This window comes from Rhinolophus ferrumequinum, chromosome 24, assembly GCF_004115265.2.
Source record: "Rhinolophus ferrumequinum isolate MPI-CBG mRhiFer1 chromosome 24, mRhiFer1_v1.p, whole genome shotgun sequence".
Lineage (NCBI taxonomy): Eukaryota > Metazoa > Chordata > Mammalia > Chiroptera > Rhinolophidae > Rhinolophus > Rhinolophus ferrumequinum.
Window position 1 is genome coordinate 28838687 of NC_046307.1, and position 15324 is coordinate 28854010.

A 15324-nucleotide genomic window follows, 5' to 3' on the forward strand; every position below is an offset into this window, starting at 1 on the left:
CACACACACACACACACACACACTCACTCACTCAGCTTCACACTTTAGTAGGATTAAGGCAATTAAAATTCTATTACAATAAGTACTGTAACGTTAAAACCTTCATTTGCTTCTGGACAAAGGCTTGTAACTGGAGAAAGAGTTTGGGAGGGAGATTTATCTTCATCTACCCACACCTTTAAAGGCAGCAAGCAGCCAAAGACAAGCCTGTACTGTTCACCATATTTCATTGATTGCAACTGGAGTATTTAGGTCACTTTTATATTGTCCAGGACAGTATATAGTTACAGTTTGTAAAGGGAGGGATGGGCTGGGGGAGGAGAGAGAAGGAAGAATTAGTAGTCCATTTCAGACAGTACCTCACACAACTTACAACGACCCAAATACCATCTCTTTAGATACAAGAACCTCTAACTAGAGTTTTTTAAATCAGGTTAATTTTTATTACAGAGATTGGTCAGGTGCTGGCAATTGGGCGAAACGAGGGGAATTTATCAATGGAGAGTTACACTTGAGAGGGTGTGGGGTTTTTTTTTTTTTTTCCATTCTAAGCAACTTCTTTTAGAAAAAGCACATTTAATACAGTGATATATTCTCATCACAAACAGACGGTGCAAAGTTGCTAGATGACACACAGGGGACTCTGTATTGCTTTTCTGTATTTTTCTAGAACCGTTACAAAAGCAAAGTTATGATGACACGGGGTGAAAAATCCACACTGTGAGCTGACACCCAGGCCCGTTACATATATACACAGCTGATTCTCTGAATCTCTGTTAAATACATTTCTTGGAAGTTGCTGCCATTATTTCCTTTACAGGAAAACCACTGTTGTTCATTATACAGTGTCTACAGTAGTATTATACCATGTAAAAGTACTTTGCATTATGATATATTGTCAGCATATTTGAAATGCATTTTAATGCATCCTGGTTGTGTATTTGGGAATAGCTGATAGTAAATGGAATATAGACTGCTATTAGCTTATTGTATTCGTTATTCTCTTATCACGGCAGGAAACTGCAGAGAAATGTACAGGGCTCATCTCATATTCCGAATGGTATTATCTGATATATGATAAAATTTAGAATGATACTCTCTCACATAAGTCTCATTCCTGATAATCACATGTGAATTCCCAGTGAGAAAACAAATGTTTAAATACACTAGGGTTAATAAATAACCGTAACTTCATGCTCAGTGTCGACGCTGGCTTGCCACTTTTAGAAAAATGCAACCTCTCCAGCCAACCTAGGCAATTTTAAAGGGTGGATTCCCTCCTCCTTTTATTTTAACTGAGCATTCAAGCTTAGGAAATCAGGTGGCATAAAGGCTTATCGGAACTCCAAGAAATGCATTTACACCTTTGGTTTTTCATACCCCAGACAGCCATTTGTGTATCTTATAGAGGGATTATGTTTAGTGGTTGGTCCTTCTAAAAACTGGATGAAGACCAAAATATTAAGAATGAAATGAAACCAGGAAACTCTGACTAAAAGCCTCATTTGCAACTTTAATAAAAGTATATGTTTATGTTCATGTTAGTTGAGGGCTTTATTTTTACAGAAGATAAAAAAGAAAAAATTGTTAATGAATTTGGGGATTTACATCCGATGATGAAAGACAGAGGGGAGTCATTTATTGTTGAGGGGCCCAGATGCTGTCACAATCTTATGATTTTGAATATAGGAATTAGGATATAACCCACTCTGCTCAATGGTTAAAACAAAAATACCCACACAATTATATCCTAATTCTAAAGTTTTACTATTATTTTCCTATGATACAAATGAACATATCTGTTATATACCTACATCAGAATCAATTTAATTAAGAAATTAGCTTGGGGATAAGACAACACTGCACTTTTCTGAAAAGTCCTATCACAGCATTTGTACCTCTTAGCTGAAGTATGAATCTTAAATAAAATTGGTTCTTTGAACAACCCTGACATGGTTAACTTTCTCTACTCATATGATAAACATCATGTAAAAACAACAGGTAAAAAATGCATTCTGATATTTTTCACTCCTGAACATTATATTTCAGCCAATAATCATAAAACAAACCCAATGAGTGTTACCTAAATGAAAGTGATCTAGATGTGGAAGATCTTTAGAAAATACTGGAAAAGACAAATAGAGGGTTTTTTTGTTCTGTTTTGTTTTCTTTTCTTTTCTTTTTTAGGACACCCTTGAATAAGTGTGGCCTTGAAGAATAGTAATTCCAAACAGGCTAGGTGTCTCATGCTACAAAACTCAAAATTTGTATTTTTTTTATGTTGCATGTCAAAGCTTACATCTCAAACATAGACATAGGGATTCATATAAATGGAAAAGAAAGACAAATCTGTTAAGGTTACAATAAGCAAACCCAAAATCTTTAGAGGTATCTTAGTGGACAGGCTTTAAAAATTCATGTTTTCAATACTGGCTGAGGAACTCAAAACTTGCAGGTTACTGCAGCCACATATCTTGAAAAGGACTACATCTAAATTCACACAAGACAGGAGAACGTAATTTGAGGAGGAATTTCATCCCTTATTATTTCTCTCTATTAAAAAAAAGAATCCACTTGATAACTGCTCGGGATTCATACTACAAGGCAATGAAAAATTGGGCTCTTATTTTTCCCTTAGTGGTCTAACTATTCCATCAATCGCACTGATCCTAAATTGAAAAACCAACCAAACAAAGAAATATTGAGCCATCCCCCATCCTGCCCTACTGGAAATAAGTGACACAAATCTGACGAGAAACTTTAGGGCTCTATGTAAAAAGAATCCTAGAGTATAATTTGGAGGGGAAAACAATGTTTTTGTAAGACCATCTGTATTCATCCATGTCACTGCTCAAAGAGTTTAGTGAGTCACGGGTAGGAAAATAAAGAGTTTTGTGAAGCAAATCAAGAATGGATGGTAATCCTAACTAACTAGATACGGACTAACAGTCTGCACACTTAATATGTTCGGTTCAAGCATTTATAAAGAAGTTTCCACATAGAAATGGAAGCTTTTTTATAGATTCAGAAAAACTAGGTTCCCAAATCAGACTACCCTATGTGACTTTTGTCATTATCATCTTTTCTGATTCTTACAAAGAAAACCTAATTAAGAACCTCCCTCATTAGTCTTCCAGAAAAATTAGCACAGCTTATGCTAATTACTCCTGCAAAATTTAATAAACTCGTTGAAATGGGAATAGTCTAATGAGGTTTTATTTATTGAACTAAGATAACTGCAAGGAAAAAGGTTAGGACACAAGAATATCCAATGTGGTAATAAAACTACAATTTATTCAATTTCTAAACACGAATTTTATTGCAAACCTTTTAAATTCAAATATGAGTTACTGTGTGAATATGTTAAATCAATCTCCACCTTAATTCAATAACTGCAAGTAATTTTTTGCTTTTTACTTTAACAATAATTACTACACATAGCCCTTTACCTCAACAATAATGAAATTTGCTGTTATTAGTTCCTGGTCATCAGCTATTAAACATAACACATTTGACTTTTCCCATGTCTACACAGCCCAAATATCTGGATCATTGGGCACAGCCTGGGTTTTATATGCTTAATCAAGTCATTTGGCATCAGGCAGAAATATAACCTGGCAGTCAACTCCAGATGCACGCTCTCTACATTTACAGGAATTTTCCAACAAACTTTTTGGAAGTGACTTGACAAATTGCCACAATTGTAAAATGAGTTTGGTCATATTTTTCTTATTTTGTTGCATGCTATTATAAAATAATGAAGTAGAAACCAATTTTCTAAATCACAGTATGCAACTCCCGATTTTGTTAATTCCACTTTTTGGATAGACTATGCCAAGCTGATGTCCCCAAATCACTGGCAGAAATAATACAGCCAAAATTCAACACAGAAATAGCTTACCCTGCACCACTGCCGTATGACCGAAAGCCTCTTCTATCTACCCTATAAATAGTTTTCCTGAATAACCACTGCTAAAAGTCTTTTGACTGATAAAAATAGCAGTGTTCTTCCAAAATCTGAAGGACAAGCAAAGGGAGCTAAAAAATTACTGGTGCCCAGAAGGTAAATGTGTGTGAAAACTGGGAAATCCTAACCCAGGGATTGCCTGTACCCTCAGCTCCATAACGGCATATTGAATGCGTCTTGTAAAAACAGTTACTGTTGCTACTGAATGCGGGCCCCACAACCTATTTTTACAAAATATGCAGGGATTCACATCCATAAATCTGAAAACAAATCAAGCCCTAAGCACGTAACACAGATATTATGCAATCAGTAATATAGAATCAAATTGGAAGCTATGAAATTCAAACACGGTTGCCATTTTTTTTTCCTTTGCAGCAATTTGATAAAATTGAAAAAACCTTTTCTATTTTGCCCTTACTTGTGTAAGTTCTTTTCTTGTTATTCTCTTCGCTCATCATTAAAAATGGAAGTTTCACATATCAGCATAGACAACACTGGAGCTTTTAAAATCTTTGGCAGACTGAAGGACAAATAAATTCTGAAAACTCAGATGCAAATAAGAATAGCTAAATGGGGTTTTGCATATCAGCTGGCATCACTGCTTGAAAAGACAGTTCGTAGGAGACAGTGGCAACAGCCAGCAAATAAACCTATGTTGGGACTTGTGCAGACGCACTGGGTTTCGGCCGTTTTTAAAACTCTCCTCTCTTAAGAGACCAACATTGGCTACACACTGTTTTCTACTTTGTCAAACCAAAAAGGGGGGAAAAATGAAAAGGATAAATGTCATGAGCAATATCTCCAAAGCCACCAACAGTATAAAGTGCGTACTTATTTTGCCTAAATTGTTTGAACTACCCCAGCCAAGAAAAGGTTTTAAGTACCCTACTGGGACAGATGCAAGGCGGCAACAATAGAAGCCACACTAATACAATCCAGGTAACACAATCCTGTTTCAAAAACACGGGCCGGGCTAATTACAGTGCTGCTGAGTCAAGTTTCTTATGCCATCGCAACCCACAGGAACAGGTCAAAATCAAATGTTATTCAAACCACAGTCATATCAACCTTCTATATCAGAGTCACGGCTTAAAACCAAACGAAGAACTTAAAAGCTTAACCCATTCACAAGCAAAAAAAAAGTGTTTTCATTGCGGGTGGCAAGGTAAGGTTCTCGTCATCATCTAAACCAAAAGGAACTGTGTGGGAGAACAAAATGCTTATAGTTTCAAAGTTTGGGGGAATATTTGGGCTGGTCCTTTGATCAGAACACTTTCTTTTTAATGGATGAGTAAGAGAAACTTGCTTAAAATAACACGTGGTATTTTGAAGAGGTGTATTTAAATGAAACCAACAGCATAAAAGGTTATACTTATTTTTTTATCCTATTCATTTGAAGATGTATCTTCCATTGCAGAAAAAGAAATAACATGAATGGTACACCTGCTCTCACAGATACACATGCTATTCTAATTCTACAGGCAGCACACAACCTCACTACACAGTAAACACACACATGTATTAACTTTGAATCAAGTATATTAATACTTATTTATCAAGCAAAATGTATGTTGTTAGTGAATATTAGTAAGATACTTAATTAAAATATCTGATTGAAATGTAAGCTTTATAAAGCTACTTGGCAACCAAATTGGGTTTAAGCCTGAAGAACCACATAAGTCAAAATCAACGATCAATGTTGTGACACAAATTATGATGAAGCAAACACTTTTCAGTTAACTGAAAAATGGGAAAGCAGCCCCAAAATGGTCGAATTGGAAAGACAGATAAGTGAGGGTTTTTTGGTCAAAAATCAATATTACCAGACCCAAAAAGGGACTTTTGTTCAGCTGTAGATTTCCTCAATGAGGGATCGGTCAGTCTTATTTGCAAGGCTCTTTTCCAGCTAGTGGAGGGTGCTGGCTCTTTTGCCAGCTGACAACTGACCGTATCTATAAACCTTCCAGGCGATTTAACTCTCAGTGAGTAATGTTATGCAACAAATGGTTTACCATACCTGTTTCCATACAACGAATCTCAATAATTAAAATGTAAAATGAATATTTGGAAGGCGACTTCACACAATAGCGCACACACTGACTTGAAATCGCACCGAACAACTAAAGCAGGTTATTGTTCTACAGTGATTTACTTGGTCATGTCAGATTAGTAATATGGATCTGTTTAAAAACATGATAATTAAGACAAGCAGGATAAATTAATCAACTTACAATACAGTATGAGCTACAATCAAACCCAGGAAATAACAGTAGAAAATCTTGGTTCACAGATCTCTTTAAAACTGCTTTTATGCATAAATAAAATCTTAAAATGTAGATGGATTACATCCAACAGAACTACTGTAGCTAAAAGTGATAATGATTCAAACATTTTTCAAATAAAAGTTAAATATTTATAAGCACCCTACCACATTTCATAAATCACAAACTATTATTATTTTATTTCTGAAGCTTCCTGGCACAGCATGAGGACTGAGCCACAGAAAGTCAGGAAAGAAAAAAAAAAAAAAAGATTCCTTTAGGAGCATGAATCAGACACAGAACCAGGGCAATCCAAGAAAACAGGCCTCCAGAAAACATTCCATATGGTTTTCCCAGGGATCGCAATCGCTCCGCGCGGCTTAAGTCATGACCAAACAGGCAAATTTCGGCCACATGCATTCCTAACCCTCGCCCATGAGCGACACAAGGCAGGTGTTTCATTATAATGAGGAATAAGAATCCAGTGAAAGTAGTGGTCCCTACCTGTCAATTATCACTGGATCTGAGGGAGTCTCATTTCGGTTGCCACAGCTTTTCTTGTCACAACAGCGGCTATGGAGCAAAAGCGAAAGGATTTAGTACGACCATTACAATGTAAAATCATCATTTAGGCAGACAGAAGGTTCAAATTGCTGGGTTGCAAATGCTAGAATTACCACAAAGCCATACCTGGCAATCAACGGATCCCTGGGACAGAACATTCTATGTGGGTCACCTATGGGTTAATGGCCAGGCTTAACCTCTCCCTGCACAAAGAAGGAGGGAGGGAGAGGGACTCTCCGGGAGGGAGCCGGCTGACAGCCCTAAGATGGGGTCTCCCCATGACTGCCCGCGGTATTGGAAGAGTTCACTGTGAAATGCATTATTATTATATCTACCCAATGAGAATATTCAGGGTTGTGGGTGGCTCAAACGTTCTTCCCTCTAGATCACACTAATTGTGTGGAACGCGTCAATAATGAGGTATGAGTGATTTCTCCCCCTCCAGTCATTTTGTATTAAATGGATTCCTTTCTCTTCTCCTTTCTTTTTTATGGGAGATACTTCCTTCAACCGTAGGATTTTCAAAATCCGAAAGCTGTGATTGTTTGTTTTTGAACCATCTTCATGAGAATAAAAGTACAACACAATAATTAAGATAAACAAGAGATCAACATGTCCTCTGACTTGTGTGCCCTGCGCTGGCTATCATTTAAGTTTTCCAGAAGTACTATGGACAATTGATCGAAAGGCTTAGCACAGCCCTGACAGGGGATGTTCTTTATTAGGTCAGACAAAAAGCAGCCATGGGCAAGAAAATCACCCACCCAAGCTGTGAGCCTAAGGTTGTCAGTATTTTTTTAACTAAGATGCTTCTAAAAGGTGGAAAATTAGGGTTTTTGAAAATTACCCATGGTCAAGGATAGTTTTCACCTGATACTTGTTTGCAAATAAAACATGGCGACTGGGGCACACTATAAAAGCACTTATTTGATCAGTCAAGGAGGTGAGGAAGCTATCCAAGGGTTATACATTACCAAACACCACAAATTACACAGGTACTTTTCTCCCTCTTTCTTACACAGGCACACATGCGTGTGTGCGTGTACACACACACACACACACACACACACACACACATACACACTTAGTGAATCATAGAACCTAAATTTAGAGAGCTGCCAGAGAGAACGAAACATTGAACTTCATTTTCAGGACCCAGAAATACACTGCTGCATAGGGAGTCTTCCACTAAAGCTGGGAAGTCTCTTTCCTGGCTGTAACTATATGCCTGAGAAGAGAATCAGCTTCCAAATTTGGGGCTAATTCTGCTTGTCTTTCCTGTCTTCAGAAAGCAATACTAAGAGCTGTGTCTCCTTTGTCAAAGCCCCGGCTAACCTTCTAACCTTTGCCTTTCTGAGTCACAGGGGATGATTTCCTCCAGGTCTGAGTTCTGCTATACCTGTGCTCTGTGAGTAGAAAGCCCCAAGTGTCCCAAATAGGTAAGAGACACGTGAAGGAACAAGGGAAGGAGAAGTACAATAGTTGGAATGCATGCCAAAAAATCATTTCAAAACTCAGCTCCATCTTCCCTGAGAGCTGGTCCTCTACGCCTCCATTCCAAGGGCAGAAGAGCATACTGGTTAAGAATACTGGCTCTGGGACCAGAAAGAGCCACCTGTGGCAACCTGAGCAAGGTCCTCGCACTCACAGTCTTAGTTTCCTCACTTGTAAAAGGGAGCAAGTGCAGTACCCACCTCTAAGTGAGGGGGTGCAGATTCAATGCAATAAGGGCACAAAGCAGGCTCCATGACTGGGCCTACTAAGTGCTCGGTGCAGGGTTGGTGCCATTATCACTCCCTGCTCCTTCCTCCTCCAGCCTCCTCCTCTAATTCTGAGCAAGGCTGCTCTGTGCTCTGCAGACAGCATGTCGCCAACAGCAGCCCAAGACTCCCTTTACTCAGGGAAAAAAACAATCAATGGGAAGGCCTGTTTCTCCTTTATGTTTCCTAGTTTATTCCTTTCTTTTTCAAAACAGCAAGTGGGCAATGCAAGTCCCCCGTGGCCACACCCTCACCAAGGTCCTGCCAGGACTAAATGCCCTCCAGGGAGGGACTCTTGCAATTTGCATGATGGTAATTGTGGACTAGAACCTACCTCTCCAGCTTATCTGCTTCTCTCCCTCCCCACTGCCACCACCCTTCTCCAGGTCACTTTCATTTCTCCTTGGACTCCTACAGTGGCCTCCCACCTGGGCTTACTACCTCCACTCAGCACTCCCTGCAACAGCCAGAGTGATCTTTTCAAAATGTCAATAGGACTGTGTCACTTCACTGTCCAAGACCTTTTCATGCCTTCCCATAGCACTTAGACTAAATCTAAGAAATGACACGATGCCAGACCACCTCCCAACTCCTGTCACTCTCCTCCAACTTGCCAAGCTCCAGTCTCACTGGCCAATTTCAATCTCCCTGAAGTGGCACACTCAGTGTGACCTCAGGCCGAGGCCCAGCCCAGCCTCCCTCTTGCTCTGCTCCTCCTTAGACCCCTGAGCTGCTCCCCCTTCAGACCTCAGTCTCTAGCCTCTTTCCTCGGAGATGTTGGCCCTGACACCTGCCCTTAATCAAAATTAGGTTTCTCCTGGTTTTTCCTCTCAGGACACTTAACACAACGCAAATTATATTCTTACATATATATTTGTGTATTTTTTTGTTGCTATCTTTCTTCTCCTTCATCAATCCGTATGCTTCATAAAGGAAGAAACTATCAATTTCATTTACCTAAGGAGTAGCATAAGGCCTGGAATAGAGCAGAGAAGTTCAAATATTGATTGATTGATTGATTGATTGATTGACTCATGAATGAATGTAATGTATTGGGGGGGGGGTAATACAATCCAAGAAAATACAAAGGTGACAGATAAAGAAAGCCAAGCTGACCCTCTGGGCAGGCACTGCTGATGGAAGGAAAGTTTATTCCCACCCCATCCCATATACCAAACCACCTCCCCCAAGCAAGTGCCACTCTAAGCCAGAGATTTGTCCTTTGACTTAAGCACTGTCCTCATCTCCTTAAAATAGAAATGCCTTTGAAAAAAGCCAGATGAATTGAAGAATAGCATAAATGAGGACCACCCCTCAGTACTGTGCCCCCGGGGATCTAGGGGGACAGCCAGATGCAAAGAACAGAAGTGTAGCAGGAAGGATAGAATAGGAATAAAATGGGGGGATGAAGGAGAGAGAAAAGAGAATCAAGGGGCTGGAGGTCACGTAACATTTATTTTAAAAATGGGCAAAGTATGATGAAAAACAGCCCACAGGTTCCTATTTCTCAGGTGACGTCCCGGCATTACACGGTCATCATTCCCAAAATGTTATTCTTGGGCTTTGCTGTGCAGCTGGGGTAGCAACAAAATAGTATCTACAGCTGAGCCTACTTTTAAAAATACATTATATATATATATATATATATATATATATATATATATATATATATATATGCATATATATATATGTGTGTGTGTATACACACACACACACATGAGACATGTGTATGTATATGTGTATACCTATCAATAGTACACACATGTACATATGAAATTCTGTGCATTAGAAAGAATGAAGGTGAGTTTTTATGCACTATTATATATTGTGCACTGTATTATATTGTGAATTGAGAAAACCAAGTTGCAGAACAGTATGTTTGGTATGATCCCATTTCTGGGAGAAAAATGTGGAAGAGAGAGGGTAAAGGAGGGAGGGAGTGAAAGAGAATTTGTCACAAGCATGGTTCACACCCTCCTTTCACTCAAATCTCTGCACAAAGTCACTGCCTTAGAAAGGCTTTCCCTGACTAGCCCAGAGCTCTCCACCCCCTTATCCTGCTCCGACGTTCTTCCTAACGCTCGCCACATTATATTTTATATTTACTTGCCTTCTTCCTTATTGTCTGTCTCTCACACTAGAATATAAACCCCACAAGGACAGGAATCTTAGACTTTTTTACTCACCCTTAAATCTCCAGCAACTAGAACAGAGCCTGACACACTAAGACCTCGTAAAATATTTCTTGAACGAATGAATAGAAACTTCAAAGCTGTAACCTCTAGGAGTGGAATAAGAAGTGGGGAAGAACGGAGGGCATATATCCTATTTACATACACCTGTAGTCTTCTGCTTTGTATTGCATTGTTACTTTCCTACTAAAATACTAAAACTCAACTGTCACTGGGGAAGGAAGGTCTTCCCTCAGACTGAGCTGACATCCACCCCCAGTGGCCTCCTAGTTCTGACCTCAGTACCAAGCAAAGACCTCTCCTTCCCATGACAGCCTTTCCTGCCCAAGAGCCCTCGCTGCTCTAAGCTGAACTGCCCCTCGTTTCTTCCGCTAAACTCAGAAGGACCAAAAAAGGTGGGCTCCAACCTCTACCATACACAAGATATAGGCTTTAACCAAGGACAGGCTGAAAAAGAGAACAGGTTCACTAAACGTTTAACACAGAAGAGGGCTCAGGATGAAACAATATAGTACGTGGGACAACAGACGCAAAAGCACTTCCAAGGAAAAGTTACCGCGGTAAGGAAAGAACGCACAGTGATGATTATGTGTCCTCATTCCTGTGGGACTGATGGATCTTCACCCACTCAGAATGGTGTTTCTCAGGCTCCTACTAGGTGTGTCAGGCACTGTACCAGGCCCACACCTGGTATTCGCTTCCGAAAGCATCTATAGGGGGCTTGGAGTTTCCTAATGTACTTTGTCACAAAGCAGGACTCCCAATATTTCACATCCTTTCTCCACCTGCAACCCAAGTGGCAGGAGAGCAATGTGACCCGTCACAAGAGTGGGTACCCAGAGTGTTGTACGTACACCGTAGACTCAAAACAGCGTCCCTTTCCCCAATAGGCTCGTGCATATCCAGGAGAATCCTGCACACCCAGGGAAAAGCAAACTTATGAGTCTCTTCCTTAGGCTAACACAGGTGGTGTATCGCCAGTGAGCCGACACACGGCTCCGGGCACACATAAATCAGGGCAAGAAGCAGCTCGATGTTTCCTAGTCGTGGGACCTGCCAATACTCATTTTAGGGACAATGGAATTTCTTCTTCTAAGTAGAGGCTCTCTCACCTGGAAAAAAATCACCATATACATCTCTAAGCTTTACAGTAAAAAACAAAATACAGTGGTACCTAGGTTTTCGAACGTCTCCATTGACGAATATTTTGGTTTATGAATGCCGTAAACCCGGAAGTAAATGCTTCGGTTTTCGAACACGACTCAGAAGTCAAACATGTCACACGGCTTCCACTGAGAGCAAGATCCTGAGGCCTAGCGGTTGGCTGTTTTTGAATGTTTCACAACTCGTGGATTATGTTTGAAAACCGAGGTACCACTGTATCTTACCTTATTGAGCCAAAGGGGCTAGAGAATGAGATATAGGAATTCGCTGTATAGTCTGATTAATTGTTGTAAGAATAAGTTCATTCTTTCCTTGAGTTCACACATGTTGTCAAGTTTTCTCATTCTCTTGAAGAAGAAGAAGAAGGAGAAGGAGAAGGAGAAGGAGAAGGAGAAGGAGAAGGAGAAGGAGAAGGAGAAGGAGAAGGAGAAGGAGAAGGAGAAGGAGAAGGAGGAGAAGGAGAAGGAGAAGAAGAAGGAGAAGAAAGAAGCTTCCTCCTTCTTTTTTCCTGAAACACTTTCTTTTTATTTCAATGCTCTATATGATCAAGGCTCTTTTCCCTGATTCTCAAACACACCCTCCTTCCTTGCTAAATCTGATTATTCCCCAAGAACGTGTCCAAGGACCCTTCTCTTTCTATTCTCCCACCCTTGTCAATCCCTTGAAAGACCACAGCTTCAACTCTCACCTTGGGGAAGTGAAGTGGGTTATTTGAAGTGGATTAGCTTTCACCCTGACTCTTCCCAGCTCCAGGCCACAGGTCCCCCCACCTGTAGACCTCTCCACAGAGAAATCCTGCCTGGACCACCAACAAATGGGCCCATCCATGTCTTCATGCGCCTCTCTCGCCCTCCTCCCCATTCCTGTGGCTATTATCCACCACAAGTATGTCCTCCCTTCTCCGAACAGCCTCAATCCTTTGCTTACCTGTCATCACAGTCCACCCTTTCTACAACGCAGTCGAGTTATCTGCCTACAGGTCTCCCCTCCCAGGCTAACCCGTAAACTCTCCTTCTGCAGAAACCAGTCCTTTTTGGCTCCGCCAACACAGTAGGTGCTAAAAGAATGAATGCAAACATCCTTCACCACCATCGTTAGAGTAAACAAAGTACATTAAAATGTACTTAGGAGACACTTCCTTTCAGTGCTCTCTTATCAATCTTTCACTCTGAGCAACTGCATGCCAGGTACCTGGCTAGACACGATGGATAACGCTGCTCCTGCTACTACTAATAATAATAACGATAGACATTCAACACTTACTATGTGTCAGGCACCACGATCCGCATTTACAGGGATTAGAGCATTTAATCTTAACCACCACCTATGAGAAACAATATTTCCCCCCATTTCACACACAGACAACTGAGGCACGGAGGAAAACTGAGTACCTTCCCTGCCTTCAAGGAACTCTTAGTCCAACCAAAAAAGACAGGCCGTGGACACAGTTACAATGTGTGGAGCGCTCTGAAGGAAAAGCACAGGACATAATCAGAATGCCTAAAAGGGGACAAAACTCAGGACGAGGGCCTGGGACGCTGTCCTAAAGAAACCCTGCTGAAGTGGGAATCGGACAGAATCAGAATAAGCCGGCAAAAGAGGAAGGAAGAAGAGGCCAGATCAAGGGAGAGGCTACTCCTGAGAGCTAACTCAGACCCCCACAAGAAGCCAGGTGCTGATAAGGGGACTAGCGTGCTCCCCTCAACAGAGCACTCAGCCATCCTGTGCACTGGAAAGAGGAAATCTGCTTCAGCCTGCCTGGGAGGTCGGGACCTGGGTTCACCTACCAAGCATAGTACCTATTTTCCATTTCCATTTAAACACAGGATGTTCAGATGCACTTATAATCAAATCCCTTATGGACTCTATCTTTAAAGAAAAAAACCTTAATGGGGCCATATTATTTTAAGAACTTAACCACCAGGTATTAGCAAAATGTAATGATAGATTCCAATTTACCAAAACATGCAGAAATTCTCCCAGAATTCTACAGAAAGAGCTCGATGCCATCAAGTCAAAGAGGTTTTGTCTCAAAGAGTGGCAATAATTATAATGCAATGGCAGCAGGTCGTTTAGCAAGCTCATGCCATGGGGTCACCCTCAGAACGGGACCAAATGGATTTCTTCAATTTGCAACCACATGAGACACAACTTCCTGGTGTTTTTCTTTCTTTCTTGTTTTTTCCCCTTTTTCTTTTACCTTTCCCTGCCACAAAACAGAATCATCCCAAACCCTTTCCTGTCGATGTAAATTCTCTGTGTCTCATTTCCCATTGCTCCAATGTACTATAAACATACAGCTTTTGTGACATAAACGCAAAGTTTTATTGTGCCGTTAGCCTTGACAGAAAGCAATGCAGAGAGTTGTTTAGGAATTAAATATCTAAAACATGCTATTTTAAAATCCAGAGCCCTCACTATTTCATGTCTGCAATGAAGAAATTTCATCTTGGGGAGAGCAAGCTGTCTTTCACACCATATGGCTAATGGTGGTGCATAGCAATTAGCCAGGCTGATTAATGGTGAACAGACTCTAATTTTATGCTTATAATTGAGCCTGCATTTGCACCCCTGGTGCAAATTCAGCACATCCCAACTTCCACTTACAACAGGCAAGAAATCAAGAGAAATAGGATGGTGTGGAAAGTGAGATTTTTTTTTTTTCCTAAAGCCCCCTAAAGAGCATCAGATTTGCAATTTAAAAGACTGTTAGCCACACAATAGATGACAGGTTTGTGTAATAGGGTCATGGCGGCCTAGTAAACAAACAGTACCCCTTCCACATCCATAGGCAGCCAGCAAAATCATAATCTGTAACAGTAACAGGATGACATTTTGAATATGGCTTTTCCCTCTCAGCCATGCAATACAAACATCATCATTTGCCTGCAGTGGCTTGAGGATTTTATTTTTGCTATTTTTATGTTTCTGAAAAATAGAAAGAGCATCAGCAGTAAAGCACACCAACCAGCATAATAAAGTACTTTCTCGACCAATGAATTTTAAGAACAAGAAAAATATAAACTGCATTAATAGAGGGTAGGCTTGTGTGTGAAAGGCACAATATATCTTTAAGTATTTCAAGAATAGAATTATTCCTAGCATCGTCCAAAAATGTACAGATATGAGATGCAAATCTATGATATATAGATATTAGTTGGCCTATTGGTTGAGATCCATCTTCCTGTCTGTCTCCTATTTCGCTAGAATCACATGTATTAGAACACTGAAAATTCATTCCAATGACATGCTAATTGTGGGGAGCTGAAATAGAGATACGTACAGTCTAAAAAACAGTAGTACAAAGGAGGTTATTTTTAATGCTTTTCAAGACGATTTTACTCATTTAATTCTGAAAAGTATGACTCAGCTTTAATCGTACAATTGCTATAGACAGTATAGCACTAATTTTTGCC

At 40.3% G+C, this 15324-nt stretch overlaps 1 protein-coding gene across 10 annotated transcripts in view; it reads right to left on the reverse strand.

Annotated features, from left to right (window-relative positions):
• Nucleotides 1-15324, reverse strand: part of EBF1 (EBF transcription factor 1) — a 379176-nt gene that overhangs the window by 347249 nt on the left and 16603 nt on the right. For all 10 annotated transcript variants that reach the window (XM_033096242.1, XM_033096250.1, XM_033096245.1 and 7 more), the window contains exon 6: nucleotides 6733-6801. In XM_033096242.1, the coding sequence (XP_032952133.1) occupies nucleotides 6733-6801 (69 nt within the window). The remainder of the gene's footprint in view (nucleotides 1-6732; nucleotides 6802-15324) is intronic.